The sequence below is a fragment of the Macrobrachium nipponense genome, chromosome 45 (genome assembly GCF_015104395.2).
Source record: "Macrobrachium nipponense isolate FS-2020 chromosome 45, ASM1510439v2, whole genome shotgun sequence".
NCBI lineage: Eukaryota > Metazoa > Arthropoda > Malacostraca > Decapoda > Palaemonidae > Macrobrachium > Macrobrachium nipponense.
In genome coordinates this window covers 26,986,562-27,010,838 of record NC_061105.1, presented here as the reverse complement: position 1 = coordinate 27,010,838, position 24,277 = coordinate 26,986,562, and the positions used below count along the sequence as shown (strand labels likewise).

The following is a 24,277-nucleotide window of genomic DNA, read 5'->3' as shown; positions in this document are numbered from 1 at the left end:
ACATTTTCTTACAGTTTTGAAATATATGACAGATTTCACTCTTATGAGACATATTATGTCCATATTGTATGCAATAATCGCGTTTCCGCATTGAAATATTAGATAAATATGGAGCATGCTAGGTTGCCTGTTAGTGAATTTTGAACGAAATCCTATGGAGTCATGTCGCATGAGATTTGAGCATCACTGTACTGTGTGGAAGTTGCAAGCTCGACAATTAGGCGATTTGGTCGATCCTTCAAACCGTTTACTGCCCGATTGTGGAATTCATCCCTTTTATACCGTAGCCAGAAAATGCAATCTAGATATCGTCTCATTTATTTGGGATGCCTGTTTTTTTTTATTGCTCATGAATTGAGCGATGTAAGTGTTCGGCAATTTCCTTTCCGTACATGCATTACGCCCAATTTTTTTTTTTTTTTTTTACTAGCACTACTAGCACACTGTTTTTACTACGGTGGAGGTAAGAGGAGCCCGAGGAATTTACAAAGCTCCACAAACAGCATTTACTATTACTGCAGTAGTAATGCTGAAATAAGTACCTGCAATAAAATTAACCTCTACGAAGGTCATATATTTTAACCATCACATTCTCTCTCGAGCATGCCTGGACATTCAGTTATTTCTTTTAACATCTCCGTTGCTTTTAAGCGTCGCAATGAGTCCCTTAAAATCTTCAGCATCGTAAAGTTCAGTGGCTCTTCTCTCTTGCAAGTGTCCAGTAAACAATGTTGAAGAACCCCATCTTTCTCCACTAGCCACTATTTTGTCTAACCATGTAGTCTCATGTGTGCTCTCCAACTTGCATTCAACTCGAAAGGCTCACCGTTACGTCTGATAACAATCCCCTCTTATCTTTTCAGTGCCCAAGCAGACTACTACAGTACCATCCTGAACACAAATGCGATTGTGTTTTACTCAGGCGAGGTGCAGCTCGTGTCTCATGGGATCTTTGAGTCCATCTGTGTCGTGGACACCCAGTACTATCCGTTCGATCAACAAATTTGTAAACTACACTTCGCCTCTTGGACCTACGACATGAAGCAGGTGCATTGATTTGGGTGTTGTTTGTTACCCATATTTTTATTCCTGCAGATTATAATTATGGTTTATCAGTAGGTTACCTTCACGACACATGAAATCACTGCCAAAAGATACCTAAGGAGAGTCGGGAGAAACGTTTGTTGAATTCAAGTCTCTGTTTCTGGTGCTTATAAAAAATTCCATCCTTAATATTTTAAGTAAACGTCTTTGATTTTCTGGGAATTTCTATAGGTAAGAAATCGTGGAGTTAAGAAATTCATACATGATCCTCGGTCATTGGTGTAGCAAAGTGCAAAGAATTCCTGGTTTTAATATCAAGTGCCTTTGCTGATCCTAGTAGTCTTGGCACCATATGTGAATTACCATCTGATGACTGACTTCGCTCGCTCACTTTGCGTTATATGTTGTAGGAAACAGTAACAACCCAAGACTACAGGTTCAGTATGTGGGACGGTTCAGATGGAAGTGGAAGCGTGATATTTCTTGGGGAGAAAGAAAATGTTTACTGAGTAATGACACATGTCTTGTTTATTTCTCAGTTCTCTTTATGTGTGTGTATTAAAACCCCATTCCGGATGGTACTTCCAGTACCAATTTTCTTTCTCCCCAAGAAATATCAGGCTTCCACTTCCATCTGAACCGTCTCACATACTGAACCTGTAGCCTTGGGTTGTTACTGTTTCCTACAACATATAACGCATATATATATATATATTATATATATATATATATATATATATATATAATTATATATATATATATATTTACGGATAATGACACTTATGTCTGTTGTTTTTTTCTCAGTTCTCTTTCTGTGTGTGTATTAAAAACCCATTCCGGATGGTACTTCCAGTACTAATTTTCTTTCTCTCCAAGGAATCCAGAAAATATATATATATATATATATATATATATATATATATATATATAATATATATATACATATATGTATATAATATATAATATTATATATATATTATAATCAATTAATATAGTATTACATACATATAATAAAAGCTAATAATAGTATAATAGAATATATATTATATATATAATATATAATTATATATATAATAGAGAGAAGAGGAAGGGGTACGTGTGGGGGGGTGCGGGGCAGGGGGAGGGTAGGAGGTGGTGGAGAAGAAGGGCGCGGTTGGGGGGGGAGATAGAGAGAGAGAGAGAGAGAGATACACACTCATTATTCAACTAAAAACGGTTTCTCAACGAGGTAACCTTCACCCCACAGGAGAAATGATTCTCTCTCTTCTCTCTCTCTCTCTCTCTCTCTCTCTCTCTCTCTCGTATGTCATTGCTATAGAGCCTGTCACTGCAAGAGGCTTCCTTATAATGCTAGAGCTGTGATCACCGTTTTGTCAGTAAATAGACAAACAAAAAGGGGCATGATTCATAATTTTTTTCATAGAGTAGTAGAGTCAAGCATGGCGGTTGTCACTAAATAACTCTAAACAATAAAATGGTAATTCGACCATTTTTTTTCCTTTCGGAATATGCGGTGAAGTTAATCATCATGTTTTGTTCTATAATATCGTTTGTGCAATATAAGTAGTAGCGATGATGATGAAGAATAAGTCAACATGAACTTTGTATTGGAATATGTCATAGTCATTATTAAATAATAAATAATAATAATAATAATAATAATAATAATAATAATAATAATAATAATAATAATAATAATAATAATAATAATAATGGGTTAGGTCATCAATGGACTAATTAAGCCATCATCATTGGCAGAAGCGATCAAGCCATCGTCATTGGCAGACCTGTACAATCATATCTGATCTTCATCATGTAATCTCAGAGAATAGAACTATTTTTTATACTTCGTGTTTTCTACTAGAACCTCACATCAGAAAGATATCATCATGAGTTTAACACATCGTCGTCATAACGAAAGATGATACTTACTTCGTTAGTTATCATGAAACCCCAAGACACTCCAATGAGTATGGAAGTGCATAACCAACCGACTTAGCGTAAGATTATCGCAAGTCTAACATTACCTCATAGGGCGCCTTATTATACAAGACAACAGCCCTAATATTGGTGGCAGCGGTGGGATATAACAGAGTCGAAATATATCTTGCGTGTACGCACTAGGAATCTATTATATAAATGATCATGAATAACAGAATCGAAATATATCTTTGCGTGTACGCACTAGGAATCTATTTAAAGTGCACCTAGATTAATCACTTATTAGATTAGTCGTTTATGTGAATCAGTTGTATAAAGTGCACATAAATTGATCATAATTATATGAATCCATATACATATGTATAAATAAATCAGGTAGCCTATAATCAATCTGTTACCTTTTATCTTACCAATAACTGCAGATATATAACAGTTAGCATAAAAATCAACGAATCAATCAGCATAAACATTAATAATTTTTATCAATTCATATATGAATTTTTATCAGTTACAATATGATTTTTATCATGTTAATCTTTATCCTATGCAATTATCACAGTGCATTAGTATTTTCTGTAGCATATGTATCTTAAAGAGATTAAGTGAAAAACTGTATCAGTATATATCATGTGATCACTATTATTTACGAATATCATCATATGCATATTGTGTCTTATATCTTATTACTTGAATCTGTATTTGTGTACACCATGAATTTTTTTTTACTTATAAGTATTTTTTATATATCTATATATATTCACATAGTGTCTGTATCATACTCCTATAAGTCAAATGCAAGTCAAGCTTGAGTAATATTCAGTGGTTGGTTTTGTAGCTAACCGAGCTTTTATGTAAGTGATTACATAATAAAAATATGGAATGTTATTCCATATATATAAAAAACTAAAACTAAAGAGGTCAACCAGATTGCTTGCAGGAATGTGATCAGACCAGAGACGATAAAGTATTCTAAGATTGCGTATACAATAAAGTAGGCTAAGTTGACATGCCGTCACCTGTGGTCATTCATTTGTTTTGAAACATTAGTCCAAGCTTCCTGCTTGAGACAACTACCGCGACCTATAATTCAAACGGCCTACGTGATTTCTAATGTGTGTCAATTGTATGTATGTTCATATGTTCGAGCTACTGTCTGCTTCCTTTATGACTTGTAAACGAGATAGTAGTCAGAACAGAATTAGCCATCATCATTGGCAGAAGCGATCAAGCCATCGTCATTGGCTGACCTGTATAATCATATCTGATCTTCATCATGTAATCTCAGAGAATAGAACTATTTTTTATACTTCGTGTTTTCTACTAGAACCTCACATCAGAAAGATATCATCATGAGTTTAACACATCGTCGTCATAACGAAAGAAGATACTTACTTCGTTAGTTATCATGAAACCCCAAGACACTCCAATGAGTATGGAAGTGCATAACCAACCGACTTAGCGTAAGATTATCGCAAGTCTAACATTACCTCATAGGGCGCCTTATTATACAAGGCAACAGCCCTAATATAAATACCACCCAGTCGAATTGGAGGACTGTGATAGAGCAAAAAAAAAAAATTAAAAAAAAAATAATAATAATAATATATGAAAAGGATTGCTGCATTTTGCGAATTAATCTTATACAGGATTTTTTCCATTTTCTTTATAATTAGCTTTTCAGGTTCAGTGATGTTGGTCAGGAACTGGTCAATATTCATATCGGAAAAGGACAGCATGGAATCCGGGAAATATTTCAGTTGAAAATATTCAATCAGAAATCTGTGGATTCCTATGTGGTCTTGTTCGGTGGTCTGGATTCTGGGTCTTCTCCAAGTTCAGGTTGTGGTACTGTCGATATGTTTCGACCAGCTCAATGGTCATCCTTTGGACGTGGTTGAGAAAGATCTGGAGAAACAAGATGCTCAGGTTGTTATTTATAGGCAAGTCTTGATCAGTGCTGGATTCTGATTGGCTGCCTGGGATGGGTTGCCTCAAGCAAAGCCTGCTCTCCCGTGTTGATGTTCTGTCGGGCCTCGTCTTGCGTGCGAGTGTCATTGTAATGCTGGGGATGAATGTGATAATTTCGATCTTCAGATGCAGAATTTTGATTCCTTCGCTTGCTTGCTATGGGGGCGCTCAATGCAGGTCTCCAGGCGGCCATGGGGAGGAGAAAGGTTTCCTGTGTAATGTTGAGGGCTGGTTTCTCCTTCCCAATGTGCAATGCTTCCAGGAGGAGCAGGTGGTAGTGGTCTGTAGTTTGGTCAATTATTTCTGTATTTGGGATTATGTCTTTTCTTGTAATTCTCTGGTTATGGGCAGTCCTGGCGTGGTTATTGATGGCTCCTTCTTGGACACGGCAGGAAATCCTCTTGAAGAACTGCGTAGTGGTCATACTGATGTATGAGCCGAGGCATCCTCGGGTGGGACATGAGTACTGGTAGACCATGTTAGTTTTCTTCAAAGGGTCCTGCTGAGGGGTGGCTGGATTGTTATGCATCACCAGGCTGCTTGTCTTTTTGTGTTTGTAGTAAAGAACCAGATGAGTATTCTTATTGGGGTCAGTGGGGCAAACTTTCCCGATGTTGTTCTTGAGGGCACGTCCATCTTCTTTATATTCTGATGAAAATGTCCTTTATTGAGGGGTTCTGTGCTTCAGTGATGTTGGGGTGAGGCTCCTGCTGGTACCATCCATTGCCATTCCTCTTGATAGGCTCTTCTGTATTCTGGTTTGGATGTCCATTGTCAACGAAGACCTGGACCACACGTTCCAGTTCTTCATGTCTCTCATTCCAAGAAGAGCAGTGCGAGAGGGCCCTCAAGACATAGGGTGCTGAAGGTCTACATGAAGGTCCACATGAAGCTGATGAACCTAGGCATGAGTATGAACGGAGCGAGTAAGTGCCCTGAGAGTTATAAGGGTTCCATCTTCAGCACCTACTATGCCAGTAGGGCCCACTTGCATAGCTCCTCCTGAAATGACACACACAAAGAACTGTTATGTGTCGCCCAGGTCCTCGTCAACAATGGACATCAAACCTGAATGTAGAAGGGTCTATCAAGAGGAACATCGACGGATGGTAGTGATAGGAACCTCACCCCAATGTCACTAAATGCATAGAGCTCTTCTATAAAGGACAGTTTCATCTGAAATATAAAGATGAACATGTCCTTAAGAAGATCATAGATGATAATGTCTGCCCCACAGACCCCAATAGGAATATTCATCTGGTTATTTACTACAAAAGTAAAAAGACAAGCAGCCTGGTGATGCATAACAATCTAGCCGCCCCACAGCAGGATCCCCTGAAGAAAACCATGGTGATCTACCAGTACTCATGTCCCTTCTGAGGATGGCTTGGCTCATTATGCATTTCTCCGAGAGAATTTCCCGTCATGCCCAAGAAGGAGTCATCTTTAACCACGCTAGAACTGCCCATAACCAGAGAATTACAAGAAAAGACATAATCCCGAATATAGAAATGACTGACTGGACTACAGCCCACTACTGCCTGTGCCTCCTGGAAGCATTACACATTGGGAAGGAGAAACCAACCCTCAACATTACACAGGAAACCTTTCTCCTCCCCATGGCCGCCAGGAAAGCTGCACCGAGCAGCCCCATAGCCAGCAAGAAAATCAGAATTCTGTATCTGAAAATCAATATTCTCCCATTCATCCCCAGTGCTACAATAATGCTCACACGCAAGACAAGCCCCGAACATAAGCATGAGAGAACAGGTTTCACCTGAGGAAACCACCCCAGGTTTCTCTATCCCGATGTGCAGCACTTTTAAGATTTGCAGACTTCGTAGATCAGGTGCTTGGTCAAAAACCTCGAAGTTACTAATGATGTTGCAGTGGCAGATTCTTTCATCGTGAGCAGTCCTTGCATGATTGAATATTGTTCCTTCCTACGCATGACAGGAGATCCTCTTGGAGAGGTGCATTGACATCATTCCAATATAAGCTCCAAGGCATTCTCAGATTGGACAAATATCTGTAGATGACGTTCGTCTTCTTCAAGGGATCCTGTGGCAGTGCAGGGTTATTCTTTATGATAAGGTTGCATGTATTCTTACTCCTGTAGAAGATGATCAAGTTGATCTGCTTGCTGCTATTGGTCAAGGAAACGTGGTTCTTGATTATTTCCCATAGGGCACGTTGCTGTTGTTTGACGTTATGCCTGGCGTAGTGTGGTGTTTCTTGATCTGGGTGTCTTGTTCGGTGGTCGTATCTGGTGTGGTATTATTTATTAATACCATGTCATCTTGGTTTAGGCTTCTCCATATGCTAGTAGAGAGTAGGAGGGCCTCTTGAGTGGTATTCAAAGAGGGCTTCTTGTGTAGGATGAGGATGGCTACCGGCAAGCGTAGTTTTCCTGGGTCTGGGGCATTGCCAATAATGATGGTTTTGTTGATAATGCTGTCATGGGATGGAGCATAATTATGAGGTGAGGGCATGGTTCTTAATAGCACATTCTAATATGTGACGTGAGATCCTCTTTGCGAGCTGCATAGTAGTCATGCCAATATATGTTCCGGGACATTTACGGATAGGGCATTGATATTGGTATACTACACTGGAACGCTTCAGGGGGTCTCCTGGCGGGGGTGAGGGGTTGTTTCCCATTATCAAGTCCTGAGTTCTTTTATTCTTGTTATATACAACAAGCTCTATGCTTTTTCTTTCCACGCTGGGAGTGACATTTTCCATCACAATCTTCTTAATGGCGTTCTCCTCCTCCCAGTACTTTGAGGGCATAAAGGCCTTGTAGTATAAGGTGATGGTTCCTTTTTCTTCTTCAGGTACTTCTTCATTTTTATACCATTTCTCAAGAGCTTTCTTGATCTCATGGTTAATGAGCTTATTAGACCCGTTGCTAACAATTGCTTGGGAAGCTCAGTCCAGAAGAAAAGCCAGTAATAAGAAGAATAGAGGAACTTCTATACAAAATAAACACTGCTGAAATAGTCATTATTTTCAATAAAACCTGTATCAATGAAGGTCTTCCAGCATATAATAATGATAATTATTATAATTCATGTTTGAAAACAGATTTTACCAGACTCATGAAAGTTCGCTGGAATAAGAGCTAAATGATACGTACTGAATATTTCCCTTTTGAAATGAAATAACGTAATTATAATTATGATGGTTGTCTTTTTTCCAGATCCAACTAGTCCCAGGTCCAGCCGATTTGTCAAAGTATAATTCCAACCCAGAGTTTTTCCTGGAGAATTTTAAAGTTGAGCTACGTGAGGTTCACAACCCTTGCTGCAAGAATATGATTCCAAGTAGGTGATATCTTTCATCTGAGACCTCTCTTTCTGGGATTAACTCATTTCCAGGTCCCCAGTCTAGCATAATAAGTTGGTCAAGGTTAAGTTCATTAAATTAGGTTAGGTCGAGTCATTTAAATATAGGTTAGATTAGGTTAAATTATATAGATTAGGTTTGGTTAGGTCTGGTAAAGCTATATAAGGTTTACTAAGGTTGTATAAGTAATATTAACTTAATACTAAGGTATGGTTGTATAAGTAATATTAACTTAATACTAAGGTATGGTGGAGGTAGGCATTGTTAGATTAGACAATATATGTTAATAAGGTATGGTGGACTTAAACAGTGTTAGATTAGACGATATCTGGTAAGAGGAGTTTAGTTTTTAGGCCAGTTTGTATTGTGTCACAGGTTTAGGTTAGGCAAGGGTCAGGTTAGGTATATGCAAACCTTCAAGAATTTCCTAAGCAAGCCAAAAATGTGAATGATTTCACAGTTCTTACCAGTTGTCTGTCTGCAACTAATACCAGCTTATCTTGATTCATGAATTAATAGGTTGTTTCTACATTTTGTAGTTTAATAGCTTGTTTTCACTTTTCCTAGTTTATTTGGTTGCTTACACAATTCATAGTTTAGTAACTTTTTCCACATTTCATAGTTTAATATGTTGTTCCCACATTTCACAGTTTACTAGGTTGCATCCACATTTCATAGTTTAATAGGTTATTTCGAAATTTCATAGTTTAACATGTTCTTTCCATATTTCACAGCTTACTAGGTTGCATCCACATTTCATAGTTTTAATAGGTTATTTCCAAATTTCATAGTTTAATATGTTGTTTCCATATTTCATAGTTTACTAGGCTGCATCCACATTTCATGGTTTAATAGGTTATTTCAACATTTCATAGTATAGTAGGTTTTCCAATTTCATGGTTGTTCCCACCTCTCATAGTTTACTTGGTTGTTTCCACAGTAACCAGTTCAACAAATTGTTTTCATTCTCCATGGTTACCTTTCATTCCTTTTCATCACACAAAATAATTACTTCCTATTTACGTCAAAAACTGTAGTAAGTCATATGCTACATAATTATAGGTAATTGCTCTTGTGTTATGTAATATTGGTGTCGAATGACAAACTCTGTTCGTCATAACGGATAGAGTAAAAGCCTAATTTACCTGGGTTTTAACGAAAAAGCTCAACTACTTTGGAATGGTGGAGTGCTTTTTTTTTCTTGCATTTTTACGGAAAAAAAAACGTAGTCACACAGAATACAGTTACAAAAACTTAGAACCTCTTACAGCAATGAATCGAACTGACAAACATTAATTTACAACTTTCATGTATTTCAGCTCTGACCTACACGGTACAGTTGCAGAGGCGCACGGTCTTCTCCCTCTTCTTCTTCATCATGCCAGGAATTCTGATCAATATTTGTGGTGAGTTTTCTGAGTGCTTGGAACCTTAGACATGAAATGCATCTGATATCGCAAGTTGTATATTTTTTGCTAGTGGGTATTGACATGAGTGTTCGTTGGTGCTTTAAAGCTATAGGTGAAATAAGATAATTAAGTAAACTGATAAATCTGTCAAGATGAATTTTAACTGTATCATGAAAATGGAAAATCCCATCTTGTGGGTACATTGCGAGAAACAGTGGCAGATTTAAGGGCGCGAGGGCACCTGGTCACGTGCCCCCCTCCACCCCATGGATATAAATAATAGAACATAGTTTTCTTTCAATAAATCATTATTAGTAGCAGAAATTTGCTTAATGATTATTTCAACAACAAAAACAATAACAATTACAACTACTGTGCGTGTATATATATAAGAGGTCCAAGGTTTGTCCTTGTCCAAAAAGACAACTTAGTACGTCGACCTCAATGAACCTTTCCTTGAAAGGAAGACTGCAAGCCGCATCCCTGCTACTATTCTGAAAACCATTAGTTTTTATTTCCCTAAAAACTAACATGATAAAGAAAATTAAATTGAAAACGCAACTAAAAATGACGTAAAGTCATCCCTAAGGATTACCTCGCTAGTTCCCACACTAAGTCACGATAGCTCACATAGATATCACAATTTTCCCCAAACTCAGAAATGTCAGTAAATGAAAGTCAGAATTCCCATTTTGGCAACATGAATCCACCAGAGGGAAAAGAAATCGTAACCTTCACAAATCAAAAATAAAAATGGATGAGCATAAAATATAGGGAATGAAAATTAAAAAATGTTACTGTATACATGGGAGAAAAACTTATGAGAAATTCAATGTTTTTCACTGCCTTTAGCTTCTCTCGGGCACCTGTAAATTGTTCAGTGTTCCATAATTCGTCTTTACTACATACGCCTTCTCCTGGTCTGCTATAATATGAATCGCCTTCGAATCACTAACAGAATATATTCCGTCTTGCACACGCTTTGATTGGCGTACAAACGCACGTACGCTTGTCTTCATGCATTTCTGATATTTGGATGAGCGAACAACCTAAATTGTTCCAGAATGTTCTATATGACGTCATTATCAGGTGAGAATCTAAGTCATGTAGTTCATGGAGAAATGGTGTACAGACTAAAATTACTGTGATGACTGTGCCTAGTGTTATGGCTAAACTAATGTTAATGTTTGATTAATTACCGAGGGTTATCTGAGTTATTTGGGCTTCTGAGTTAACATTTCATTCAATCATTCTGTTAAGAATCTGAGTTATTCAGATAATACTTTGCTTTTAAATAAATGCATATTTTTGTAATTCACGACTCTGATTTGATGACCTTAGATAATGGAGGGGGAGGTATATCGAGAGAGACGATGAGGAACGAGAGAGAAAGAGAGAGAGAGAGAGAGAGAGAGAGAGCTGTTGGGTATCAGGAGAGAAAGAGAGAGAGAGAGAGCGAGAGAATGTGTTACCAATTACCAGTTGCTCGCCGCTCTTGGTCCATCGCTACCAAAGTGATAACGAGATTGACCATCTCGTTATTATATATATATATATATATATATATATATATATTATATATATATATATATATATATATATATATATATATATATATATATATATATATATATATATTATATATATATATATTATATATATATATATATATATATATGCTGCTACTTTTATAATGCATATATCTTCTCTTTGACTGTATGAAATGTTAGAAAGAGTTTTGCAACATTTTCAGATTCCCTATTTAGCTTACAGTTATAGGATGTCTAAAATGTATGTTCAGATTTCGCATAACATAAGGTATAAGTTAATATAATGTAGAATGTAAAGAGAGAGAGATTAACTTTGCCCGTTCCAAGATAGAAATTGTTTTGGAAACCTGTCAACACGTTTGAGTAGAGGAACTCGAGATCTCCGTGTTGTTTTGAATACATATCATCACGTCTGATAAGGGACTTCTGTTTTGATCGAGTACGTGTCTTTGTTGAGCATACTACTGGTTTCATACGTGTATGTCTTTGCCGAATAGCCCGTGAAGATTTCATGATTTTTCTGTAAAGTTACATCATATTAGAAGCCTCTAGAAAGATTGCATCATCTTTTGCATTCCCAAAACCTTTTGTGCGAAATCCACTGTTTTCAGCTTCCGTGCGAAAAGAGAAAGATTCATTACAGACTTTGAATCCCTGGCTTCAGAGGTCACTTCCTTTCTCTCTCCCTTGCCATACTTGATATTAACGTAACATAAAGATTTTAATACTTACTGAATGGTCACTCATAAATTTTAGATTTCGGATTTCTTAGAGTTATTTAGTATTATTTGGTGCTTTTTGTGGAATCTGAACAAACATTGCCTTTCCTTTTGTGAATTGGTGAAATTTTTGGAGTTAGCAGCAGAAGAAAGAAAATTGGTACCAAGGTAATGTGTGTTATTGAAAGTTTATTAGTTGCAACTAATAGTTACAGTGGTTTCATGAAAAAAGTATAGATTTTTACACATTGCAAATTTTTGTGTTTTGTGTTTTTTCCTTTGAAGTGACTTTCTGAGCATTTGTCTATTTTCTTTTTGAAGTGGTTTTTTAGTGTATTTATCCAATTTTCTTACTGAAGTGATTTTTTGCGCATTCATCCATTTTCTTATTGAAGTGTGTGTTTTTTATTTTATATTCTGTGTGATTGGTGCTTTTTACAATTTTGCTGTTTTCCACATTTTTCTGTGTTTTCATTTGCATTCACAATTTGATTAACTTGGTCGTTTTCATTACTTAATCATTGCACATTTAATTGAATTGAACACTTGTGAATGAATTTGCATTTACTTAGAATTCTTTTCAAGTTTTAGTGTTGTTTAGCACTTGTGAATTAATTTCCAAATTTTAATTATTGCCTAACACTTGAATTTCGATTGAGTTAATTTTCATGAATTTTGTGATAAATTAATTTTGATTTAATTTGACTTAATTGATTCAAGAATAATTAAACTTTGCTTTGTTTTCAAATAACAGTAATTTTCCCTGATATTGTGAATTCCACTTATAAATTTTTAGTTTGATAATACATTTTTGTATTTAGAATTTTTATAAGTTTTTTTTTCACCAGTATAATTATGATGTGTTTAGGTAGAAACATAGAGTGGTAATTGAGCTGTTTTCCTTCAGTTTGACTTTTAAAGTAGTTAATGGAGTGATGCCCTTTGATTAATTTAATTACATATAGGATTACCTCACACCTGTTTTGATGAACTTAGTGTGATTTTCTGCAATACTGGTAAGTTATTTAAGGGATCACTGTTACCTTTGGAGTATTCAGTCGTATTTTACCTGTGATGAAGGTTGTGAGGTAACAATTAATGAATGGTAAGTGTAGTAACCAGATACTGGACACTTCGTCACAAGTATTAATGGTGCCCAGAGACCAGGGAAAACAGATTACATTATCACTCTAGTATATACTGGTGGTGTTAGAGATATATTTTGTTAGGAGAGTGACCACATAGTTTTTGTTTTGCATTTATTGTATTGAATTGTAAGTTGATAACTTAGAGAAAATGGCTCAGTTCAAGGTTCAGGAATTTTTAGCAGCCCCTTCCAAGTGTTATCTGAAACCACTCTGACCAAGGCACAGTGGAGCGCTTTAGCAGTGGCATGTGGTGGTTATGTGTCTACTAGTATGGTAAAGACACAAATAAGATGTATTGCTATGAAATCATTGATAGACTCTGGTAGAATAACTGATGGAGATGAGTTAGAATTGGCTCAAGAGTTGTTGAATGTAGCACGTGCTGATCTTATAAATAAGCAAGAAGAAACGAAAGAGAAAAGTGATGCACAGTTAGAACTTAGACGCACTGAAGCAGAAGAGAATTTGATTAAGCTGAAAATGCAAGCTGAAAGAGAATGAGAAGACAGGGAGAAAAGAGAAAGAAGAGAAAGAGAAGAAGAAAAAGCAGCAGAAGAGGAAAGAGAAAGGATAAAAGAGGAAAGAGAATTCGCAAGACATGAAAGGGAGATAGAATTGATAAGAGCTAGATCCACAATACCTGTGACACTGTCTAACCTTACCCTAGGTAATCAAGACCTTGTATATGATGTAGTAAGAGTACAGAAGTTAATCCCTAAGTTTACTGAAGAAGCTCCAGATGAGTTTTTTTGATCACTTTGAGAAAGTGGCTTCAGGTATGGGATGGCCAGAAGATAAATGGTCAGTTTTGCCAATAAGTGTCTTAATTGGTAAAGGGAGAAGTGCTTATCTAGCCTGAACAGCTGATCAGTGTAAAGACTACAAGATACTTAAACACAGTTTGCTACAAGTTTACCAGATGACCCCATAGTACTACAATGAAAGATTCAGAAATTTAAGAAAAGATGAGAAAGGAACATTCTTAGATTATGCTTATAAAGTAAGAAGGTGTTTTCAACGTTGTTTAGAAGCTGCTAAAGTTAAAACTTTTGATGAGTTAGAATTGCTTCTTCTTGAACAGTATCTTAGGCAAATTCCTGAACATATAAGAGCCTATTTGAGAGAGAGAGAGAGAGGTTAAGAAACTTAACAAAGCTGCTACATTGAGTGAAGATTGCAATATAATTAGTAGCAAACACAATTACAATGTCAAGCACCAGAATCAACAATGCCCAGGTTTTAAGTCTATCCAAGTATCAGGAACAAATTTTATGGGAAGCCTACAAGTGATACTACCAAGAGTACACAAGTTATTACACCTCAGCAAGTTAATGTGAAATCCTCATCCAATTTTTCAAGACAGTTACAGAAACCTAATGTTGTCTGCTTCAAGTGTGGAAGAGCAGGACACTTCAGTCAAGAGTGTTACCGGAATCAACAGCTGACAAAGCCAGTTGGTCAAGTTATGAAAGGTGACCAGGTGAGACAAACTACAAAGAGGAGTGTGGGAAAGAATCAAACTCCAGATAAGACTGAAACTAAAAAAGCTGAATGTTTAGCAACCAGTGGAAATGTAACCTCAAGCAGTGAGCGGCTTAGCAGTGTGGAGGCTTTTAAGCCATATATCTATAAGGGTATGCTGTCAGCTCAAGGAGGAAGTGTGCAGGTACCAGTCAAAATATTACGTAATACAGGGAGTAACCATAGTGTGGTAGTACGTGGTGCTCACCCTCAGCTGGAGAAGAGTCTCACAGGAGATTGAGTTATTTTGAAGGGTATAGGAGGAGAGGAAGTAACTCCTATATGCCGCTTACGCCTGTCATGTGAATTGATAACAGGAAGTGTTGATTTTGCTGTAAAGGACTCACTGGCTGTGGAAGGTGTACATGTTCTGTTGGGGAATGAAGTTGGTGGTGTGCCATTTACTCCTTGTCCTGTTGTGACAGACAAACAGTTGAGGATTAGTCCTACAGTAGAGTTGGAGAAGACTAACCCCCACCTGTTTTCTCGTTGTGTAACTACCAGAAGTATGAAGAGGACTATGACTGCAAGTGAAGAAACTGAGGATTTACACACCCAAGAAGGATCAAGTGAAGGATCTTTGTGCTTAGAAGAATTATTCCAGGGAAGTGATGTTTCCCCCTAATGCTGATCAAGAAGAGATTTCCCATGACGATGACAAAGAAGAAGAACCTGATGTTCCTGAAGAGACTTCGAGAAGTCAAAGTGTTACTGAAGACAGTACTGAAACTACAGTAGCTAAGTTAACAGATATTGAGAATTCAACCCTTGAAGTTGGTCAAGTGACAAGAGAGAAGTTAATGGACTTGCAGAAGAAGGAAGCATCGGTAGCTGATTTGTTCTTCAGAGTTGTTGATCAAGAAGAGATGCAACAAATTCCTTCCTGTTATTATCTGAAGGAAGTTTTGCTGATGAGGAAGTACAGACCTACAGATATACCATGAGATGCTGTATGGGGCGAATATCATCAAATTTTGATTCCATATCCATTGAGGAAGCAAGTGGTAGCAGTAGCTCATGAGTCTGGACATATGGGAATCAGATAGACTGTGGAGAAGATCATGAAATATTTTTTCCGGCTGGACTTCACAAAGATGTTAGCAGGTTCTGCCGTAAGTGTCATACCTGCCAGATAGTTGGAAAACCGAATGAAACCATCCAGAAAGCCCTCCTACAACCTATAGAAGTTACAGGAGAACCCTTTAGCAAAGTGATTATAGATATGGTTGGACCGCTGCCGAAGACAAGGAAGGGAAATGAGTACTTGTTAACATTTAATGTGTCCTGTGACAAGATATCCAGATGCAATCCCTGTTAGAAACATATTTTGCCAAGATAGTTGCTGAAAAACATGTGGAGTTTTTCTCAAGGTTTGGTATACCAGAAATAGTACTGAGTGATAGAAGAACCAACTTTACTTCAAAGTTATTCCAGGATGTGATGAATTTGTTAGGAGTGAAACAACAGTTATCCACTGGTAATCATTCAGAAACTCAAGGTGCCTTAGAAAGGTTCCACCAGACATTGAAAAGTATGCTGACAAATTATTGTTCTGAGTCAGAAGAGAATGGGATGTTGGTTTACCATTAATATTGTTTGAAGTGAGGAGTGCTTATCAAGAAAGTATTGGATGTTTACCTAATGAGATGATTTTTGGTAGAGAAGTGAGAGGACCGTTGAAGATTCTCGCAGAAAATTGGGAAGAAAATCAAGAGGAAAGCCAAGGTGAATATGTGAGGAACTTAAGGAAAAGGTTGAAAGAGATGAGAAAATTCTCTTTAGAAAATTTGAAAGTGAGTGAAAAGAAAATGAAAGGAGATATGATGCTAAGACTAAGCTAAGAAGTTTTAGTGTTGGTCAACAAGTGTTAGTGTTCTTACCTGTCAAGAGATTTCCCCTCACTAATGAATTTCAAGGTCCTTATAAAATAATTGAGAAGTTGAGTGATAGAACTTATACGATTGAAACACCAGAAAGAAGAAGACAACAAAGGAAGATACATGTAAACCTCTTGAAACCTTATTTCTCAGAAACTAAAACCGAAACTGTGTCAATAACACAAACAACTTCATCTACAGAAGACGATGATGGCTATGAATTGGGAGCTGAAAGCAAGATGAATACTTCTTCAATTTTGGAAAATTTGGAGGATAAATGAAAACATCTGAGTGTTGAACACGGTGAAGACTTAATGAAGTAATTAGAAGTTTCCCAGAAATGTTTGCAGATGTACCTAGGCGTACTGATCTGACCAAACATGAGATCAAGATTCAAGAAGATGGAAAACCAAAGCAAAGAGCCTATCGGTTATCACCTTATCATCAAGATGTTTTGAAGAAAGAAGTTGAGTATTTGCTGCAACATGGATTAGCAGAAACCAGTTCAAGTCACTTCAGTTCTCCATATGTGTTAGTAAAGAAACCAGATGGTTCATTTAGAATGTGTACTGATTATAGGAAACTGAATTCCATCAGAGTGGCTGACAATTATCCTTTGCTCTTATAGGTCAGTTACTTGATAATATTGAGCAAGCCAAGTTTGTTTCCAAGATAGACTTTTTGAAAGGATATTATCAAATTCCCTTAGATGAGAATGCAAAGTTGCTGTCAGCTTTTATTACTCCTTTTGGACTGTATCAGTATACTGTTCTGCCGTTTGGTCTGATGAATGCACCTGCTACATTCCAACATGTGATGGATCAACTGCTAGGATCTGTAGAAGGAGTAGGTGTATACATGACATAGTGATTTACTCTACATCATGGGAAGAACATCTGAAGATTCTGAGGAAAGTTTTCAAGAAGCTACATGAAGCAGGACTAACAGTCAGCCTAGAGAAGAGTGAGTTTGGAAAGGCAACTGTGCAGTATCTTGGGTTTGAAGTTGGGAAAGGCCTTCTCGCTCCAGTAAATGCTAATGTAGAAGGTATCTGTAAGGCTACCCCACCTACTACCAGGAAACAGTTACAGAGATTTTCAGGCATGGCTGGATTCTATCATTGTTTCCTCCCAAATTTCTCAGCCGTAATAGCTCTCTTGACAGACTTAACTAGTCCCAAAGCTAAGTTTGTTTGGACTCTAGAGTGTCAAGAATCCTTTTGAGAAAGTAAAAGCCATTTTAACTTCAAGATCAGTACTTCAAGCTCCAGACTTCAACAAGAAATTTGTGATACAAGTTGATGCTTCTGACTGTGGCATTGGAGCTGTTCTACTTCAAGAAGATGAAAATAATATCCACCATCCTGTTTGCTTCATGTCCTCAAAACTGAAAAAACTTCAGAAAGTATACTCGACAATCGAAAAGGAAACTTTAGCCTTAATCACAGCATTGAAAAAGTTTGAAGTGCATGTGAACAGACCTAGGAATGAAGAAATTTTAGTGTTGTCTGATCACAATCCACTATCATTTATCCAGCGAATGAGAAATCATAATCATAGACTGACCAGGTGGTCTTTGTGCTTGCAACAGTATAGCTTATGAGTACAGCACATTAGTGGCAAAAACCATGTAGTTGCTGATTATTTATCTCGTTGCAAATTATTGGATTCAACACTGTGATAACCAATCTACTGAGGGGTGAAATATTATATGCTTCTACATTTATAACACATATATCTTCTATTTGACTGTATGAAATGTTAGAAAGAGTTTTGCAACATTTTCAGATTCCTTATTTTGCTTACAGTTATAGGATGTCTAAAATGTATGTTCTGATTTTGCATAACATAAAGTAAAAGTTAATATAACGTAGAATGTAAGGAGAGAGCGAATAACTTTGTCTGTTCCAAGATAGAAAATGTTTTGGAAACCTGTCAACAGATTTGATTAGAGGAACTCGAGATCTCCGTGTTGTTTTGAATAAATGTCATCACGTCTGGTAAGGGACTTCTGTTTCGACTGAGTACGTGTCTTTGTTGAGCATACTGCGTACATGACTGGTTTCATACGTGTATGGGTTTGCAGAATAGCACGTGAAGATTTCACGATTTTTCTGTAAAGTTACGTCATATTAGAAGCTTCTAGAAAGATTGCAACATCTCTAGCATTCCCAAAATATTTTGTGCAAAATCCACTGTTTTCAGCTTCCGTACGAAAAGAGAAAGATATCACAGACTTTGAATCTCTGGCGTTCATAGGTCATTTCCTCTCTCTCTCTCCCTCTCTCTCTCCCTCACCACACTTGATATTAACGTAACGCAAAGATTTTAATATTTACTGAATGGTCACTCGTAAATTTTAGATTTTGGATTCTTAGAGTTATTTAGTATTATTTAGTGCTTTTTGTGGAATCTGAACAAACATTGTACAAGTGTGTAACGGCACCTTTCCTTTTGTGAATTGGTGAAATTTTTGGAGTTAGCTGCCGCAGGAAGAAAATTGGTACCAAGGTAATGTGTGTTATTGAAAGTTTATTAGTTGCAACTAATAGTTACAGTGGTTTCATGAAACAAGTTTAAATTTTTACACATTGCAAATTTTTGTGTTTTGTGTTTTTTCCTTTGAAGTGATTTTTTGTGCATTCATCTATTTTCTTATTGAAATGGTTTTTTTTGCATTTATCCATTTTTCTTATTGAAGTGTGTGTTTTTATTTTATAAACTGTGTGATTGGTGTGTTTTACAATTTTGGTATTTTCCACATTTTTCTGTGTTTTCATTTGCATTGACAATTTGATTAACTTGGTCGTTTTCATTACTTAATCGTTACACATTTAATTGAATTGAACACTTGTGAATTAATTTGCATTTACTTAGAATTCTTTTCAAGTTTCAGTGTTGATTAGCACTTGTAAATTAATTTCCAAATTTTAATTATTGCCTAACACTTTTGAATTTCGATTGAATTAATTTTCATGAATTTTGTGATAAATTAATTTTGATTTAATTTTACTTAATTAATTCAAGAATTAATTTTTTTAATTTAAAATTTTTATAAGTGTTTTCTTTTTCACCTGTAGATTTGTGATTTGTTTAGGTAAAAACATTAAGTGGTAATTGAGCTGTTTTCCTTCAATTTACTTGAAGTGAGTTAGAACCAGGGAAGTACTTAGACTTCTGAAATCAGGGAAATACTTAGACTTTTAAAGTTGTTGATGGAGTGATGTCCATTAGACTTTTAAAGTTGTTGATGAGGTGATGACCTTCAATTAATTTAGTTACATATAGGATTACCTCACACCTTTTTTGATGAACTTAGTCTGATTTTCTGCAATACTGGCAAGTTGTTTAGAGAATCACTGTTGCCTTTGGAGTACTCAGTCGTATTTTACGTGTGATGAAGGTTCAGGTGTCTGGCTGTTGTGAGGTAACAATTAATGAATGGTAAGTGTAGTAACCAGATACTTAGCACTTCGTCACAATAAATATGTAAATATATATATGTATATATATATGTATATATATATATATATATATATATATATATATATATATATATATAGATATATATATATATATATATATATATATATATATACATACATATATATATCATATATAACTATATAACCTCCCCCCCCTACCCTTGAAAGCTTTCTAGACCTGCCACTGGCGAGAAATGCAGCATGTACCATGTACCTCAATAACGATAACGAGTCATCACAAGTAATGGTGGACGTGAACAAGACTTGGGTTTTTCATTTCTTCTTCCAGAAAAGAGAAACTTCTCGTTTTGTTTTCATCTCCCGTCCGTTATTTCTGTGCTCATCATGAGAGATTTTATAATAACCATCCCCTTTTTCATCCTCAGCCTTGATGGTGTTCTGGCTTCCTGCTGATAGCGGAGAGAAGGTAGGCCTTGGCATCAATGCCCTCTTGGCCATGATAGTGTTCTTGATGGCTATGACAGAGAATCTCCCGCCAACAGAAAAACTCCCTCTGGCAGGTAAGGCTTCTGAAAGTTATTTTCCTCTTTTTCATGATCCCTTTGAATCTGAGAAAAATGAAAGAACTTGAGAGAAGTGTTATGGGCAGATCCCTAAGTGCAATTATTTCGTTTCCACAGGTGTTTACTATGGCAGTTGTATTTCCCTGATCGCCGCAAACATTACTGCCACTGTGTTCGTCCTCAGTGTGAACGGGATGGGCTTAAAAGGATACCACGTTCCAGAATGGATCCAGTAGGTAACAAGAGCATTCTCTCTCTCTCTCTCTCTCTCTCTCTCTCTCTCTCTCTCTCTCTCTCTCTCTTGCTAAACAGTCAACACGATTTCAGACAAAACAGATCTTACTTATCAAACTTCTGGGAGATTTCCATAACATGCTTTGGAGTAAGACAGTAGTAGATTTCCAAAAGATCTTTGACAAAGTTCCATACAAGAAACTAATGACATAAGTTAAAGCTTTAGGAATTGTAGGAGAAACAACAGACTGGATCGAAGACTGGCTGATTGATAGAAAACAGTCGTAATAAACGGTGAAGAATCAGAATGGGCAGATGTGACAAGTGGAGTTCCTCAGGGTTCTGTCCTTGGCCTGCTCTTGTTTTTTATATATATTAATGACATTGATGTAGGCTCAACTAGCAGGATAGCCAAATTTGCAGATGACACCAAACTAGGTGTAAATACTGCAGACCCAGATACAGTGGAAAGTTTAAGAAATTATCTAAGGAAGATAGGAGAGTGGCCAAATAGATAGTAAATGCCTTTTAACTTGGGTAAGTGTAAAGTGTTACAAATAGGAACAAACAACCCTGATGCTTGGGAATGGCATAAATAGTGTAGAACAAGAAGAGGACCTTGGAGTCATTAATACCAAGGACTTAAAATCCACAAAACAGTGCATAAAAGCTGAAAAGAAAGCACAGAAAGAGGCAATTCACATACAGAAACAAGAAAACGGTGCTGCAGCTCTACACATCAATAGCTAGACCTCATCTTGAATATGCAGTACAGTTTTGGTTACCAACACTAAGAAAGGACATAAATAGATTAGGAGGGGTACAAGCAAGAGCCTCAAAGTTAAATCCATCCATTATGCAAATAGGTTACCAAAGATAACTAGAGAGCCTGAACATGTATGGCTTAGAAACACGACAATTGTAAGGACAACTAATAGAAACATTCAAAATACTGGAAGGCATAACAAAAGAAGACAGTAACCTATTTATGGTAAACGAAAACCAGACAAGAATTGATGGATGGAAACTAGAACTGAAGAGATAACGGATGGACTAGCAAGTCTTTGAAACATCGTAATCATTGTAACTCTCTCTCTCTCTCTCTCTCTCTCTCTCTCTCTCTCTCTCTCTCTCTCTCTCTCTCTCTCTTGAATAGGTTTTACTCCATTGCCATCTATTCAAATTGGCAAAATCTTGCGAAAAGATAAGAAAACGCAACAATATGTATATAAATAGAAAGTATTCTGCCAGTGCCAATCTTGAGTTGAAGCCCAGGATACCAGCAAGAACAAAGGGTTGCTTACAGTGCTACACTCATAGTGTTATTCAATTTAGTAGTCTTAAGGTCTAAATCCTCACTTAAGCGTTCTTGATTGCAACTTGGTGGCACATTTGTCATTGCTATTGTACATAGTAGAGTCAGTCCTGAGAGTTCCACGGAGCCAACTAATGCTTCTATATTATATCTTCTGATTTTCATCATAGAAATGATAATTCATTTGCGGATAACTTACATTTACATTCAGTCTTTGAAGTAAGTTAAGGTTTTCAATAAAAGGCATCTTCACATTTTCTGTTCGTAGCCCAGCGTGCCCCCCTTAGTCAGTTTCCACATGTTTACACAAGGTGTAGATTTTGAGTAGATTCAAAATTTTTTTTGCTTATTTTTTCTTTCAAAGCACAGCGCACAGACTATGACAGTGGTGACCTTGCCATAATCTTAGAGCTCTGCTGCAACTAGTAATCTTATTAGCAATTGCTAGACAACATTGAATCATTCAGTTAATTAGCAGATCAGTCTTGACTGGCTAAAATTGATGATATACTTTCCTTTTGGCATTTTTGGTTTGGGATCTGTTGACTAAAGCACACAACGGTAAGTGAGATTGATTATATGTTACAATTTTCGTCTAGTGTCATTTTTAAGTGTCATAACGTATTCAAGTGTGACAGCGAATGCCCAGACAGTCAACCTATATCTCATGCCAGCACTTGTAGTCTTGAAAACAGAGTTTCCATTTACCACTACCAGTGTAACTTTGTTGAGTGCAAATTACATGTTATTTACGAGACCATATGTCTTAAATGTGTTATTGAGTGCTAAAACAGTTCTGTAGTATAGGGAAAATATTCCTTCTCCGGGGAGGTGCATAGTTCTCTGTTAAGATTACGATATCCATCCGCCATAGAGATTTCATTTCTGGCAACTCCTCAGTGACTCACTGCTGTCTCACCGATTAACATACACTTTAAGGAGCCAACTCGCACATTTGAAAAGTTTTACTTTTACTTCAAATGTTACATTAGTGTACTTGACGTATTAAACAGTGCATCTTTTAGTAAGTCATAATCAAAGTGTTAAGAATTAGCGTATGCCATTCCCCGATTAACATAAACTCGTATGAATTTGTGATGGTGTAACATCATAATGTATGAGGACTTGAGCCTAGCTAATATTGGCCAACAACTCTGAGTAGAGGTCTCATGCATTCCCGTCTTTGCCCGTATTATTTCCTAGTTGTAGAAGGTGTGACCTTGACTGTTCACCTTATATACCCAGAGTAAAAGTATTTGCCTTCCTGCTTACCTCTAGCTTGCAGCCGAGGGTTAGCGATAATGCTCCTATTTGTTATGCTTTAGAGATTTCTATAAAAACTGTCTGAATTAGTAAAGCTAGCCCTCTTACCCTCGAGAAAACAGTTCTATTTAATTTGTGCTTATATCCATCGAACATATACAAACACTTGTTTTACTGCAGTCTCTATCACAGACCTGTCAGCGAAGATTTGTAGATTCCTGTTTGGAATCTGAGACAGACGGTGTGTAACCATCCAAACATCTTATAAAGTCAGAGAGATTTTTTCTGTTTTCGGTGTTTGGAAAACACTGCTCGTTCCCGTGTCAGAACCCGTCCATATGTACACTTCCATGTCATAGCAAACTGTTTTGCTACACACTTTACAGTGCTTCTTGGAAGCCTTAGTGCTTGATACTGGTGAGAGTGCCAGTACCTAACATGCACTTTTCAGTGCCTACACGCGGGAGTCACCACCGCTGACACACTTCAAGCCTTTCCGCTTGCTGTCTGGTGAGAGTGCCAGTACCTGTCTCGCACATTACAGTGCCCCCTGGAAGCCTTCACACTTGATTGCCTGGTGAGAGTGCCAGTGCCTACCTATGCACTTTTCAATGCCCATGCGTGAGTGTCACTGCACCTTGCTGTCTGGTGAGAGTGCCAGTACCTTACCTTGCACTTTACAGTGCCCCCTGGAAGCCTTCGCACTTGATTGCCTGGTAAGAGTGCCAGTACCTACCTCGCATTTTACAGTGCCCCTTGGAAACCTTTGTGCTTGATTGCTTGGTGAGAGTGCTAGTGCCTACTTATGCACTTTTCAGTGCCCCCCATGCAAGTGTCACCATCGCTGACACACCTAGAGTCTAGACTGGTGAGAATGTCAGTCACACACCTGTTATGCATCCACACTATTTGAGAGTGCCATCTGTTCATGT

General features: G+C 37.1%; 1 protein-coding gene across 1 annotated transcript in view; it reads left to right on the top strand.

Annotated features, from left to right (window-relative positions):
• The first annotated feature begins 918 nt into the window (after positions 1 to 918).
• The window catches only part of LOC135214122 (neuronal acetylcholine receptor subunit alpha-9-like), a 47,225-nt gene continuing 23,866 nt past the window's right edge, over positions 919 to 24,277 (top strand). The window contains exons 1-5 of the mRNA XM_064248221.1: positions 919 to 1,047; positions 8,156 to 8,279; positions 9,621 to 9,707; positions 20,396 to 20,530; positions 20,651 to 20,765. Coding sequence (XP_064104291.1) covers positions 1,039 to 1,047; positions 8,156 to 8,279; positions 9,621 to 9,707; positions 20,396 to 20,530; positions 20,651 to 20,765 — 470 coding nt within the window. The 5' untranslated portion in view covers positions 919 to 1,038. The remainder of the gene's footprint in view (positions 1,048 to 8,155; positions 8,280 to 9,620; positions 9,708 to 20,395; positions 20,531 to 20,650; positions 20,766 to 24,277) is intronic.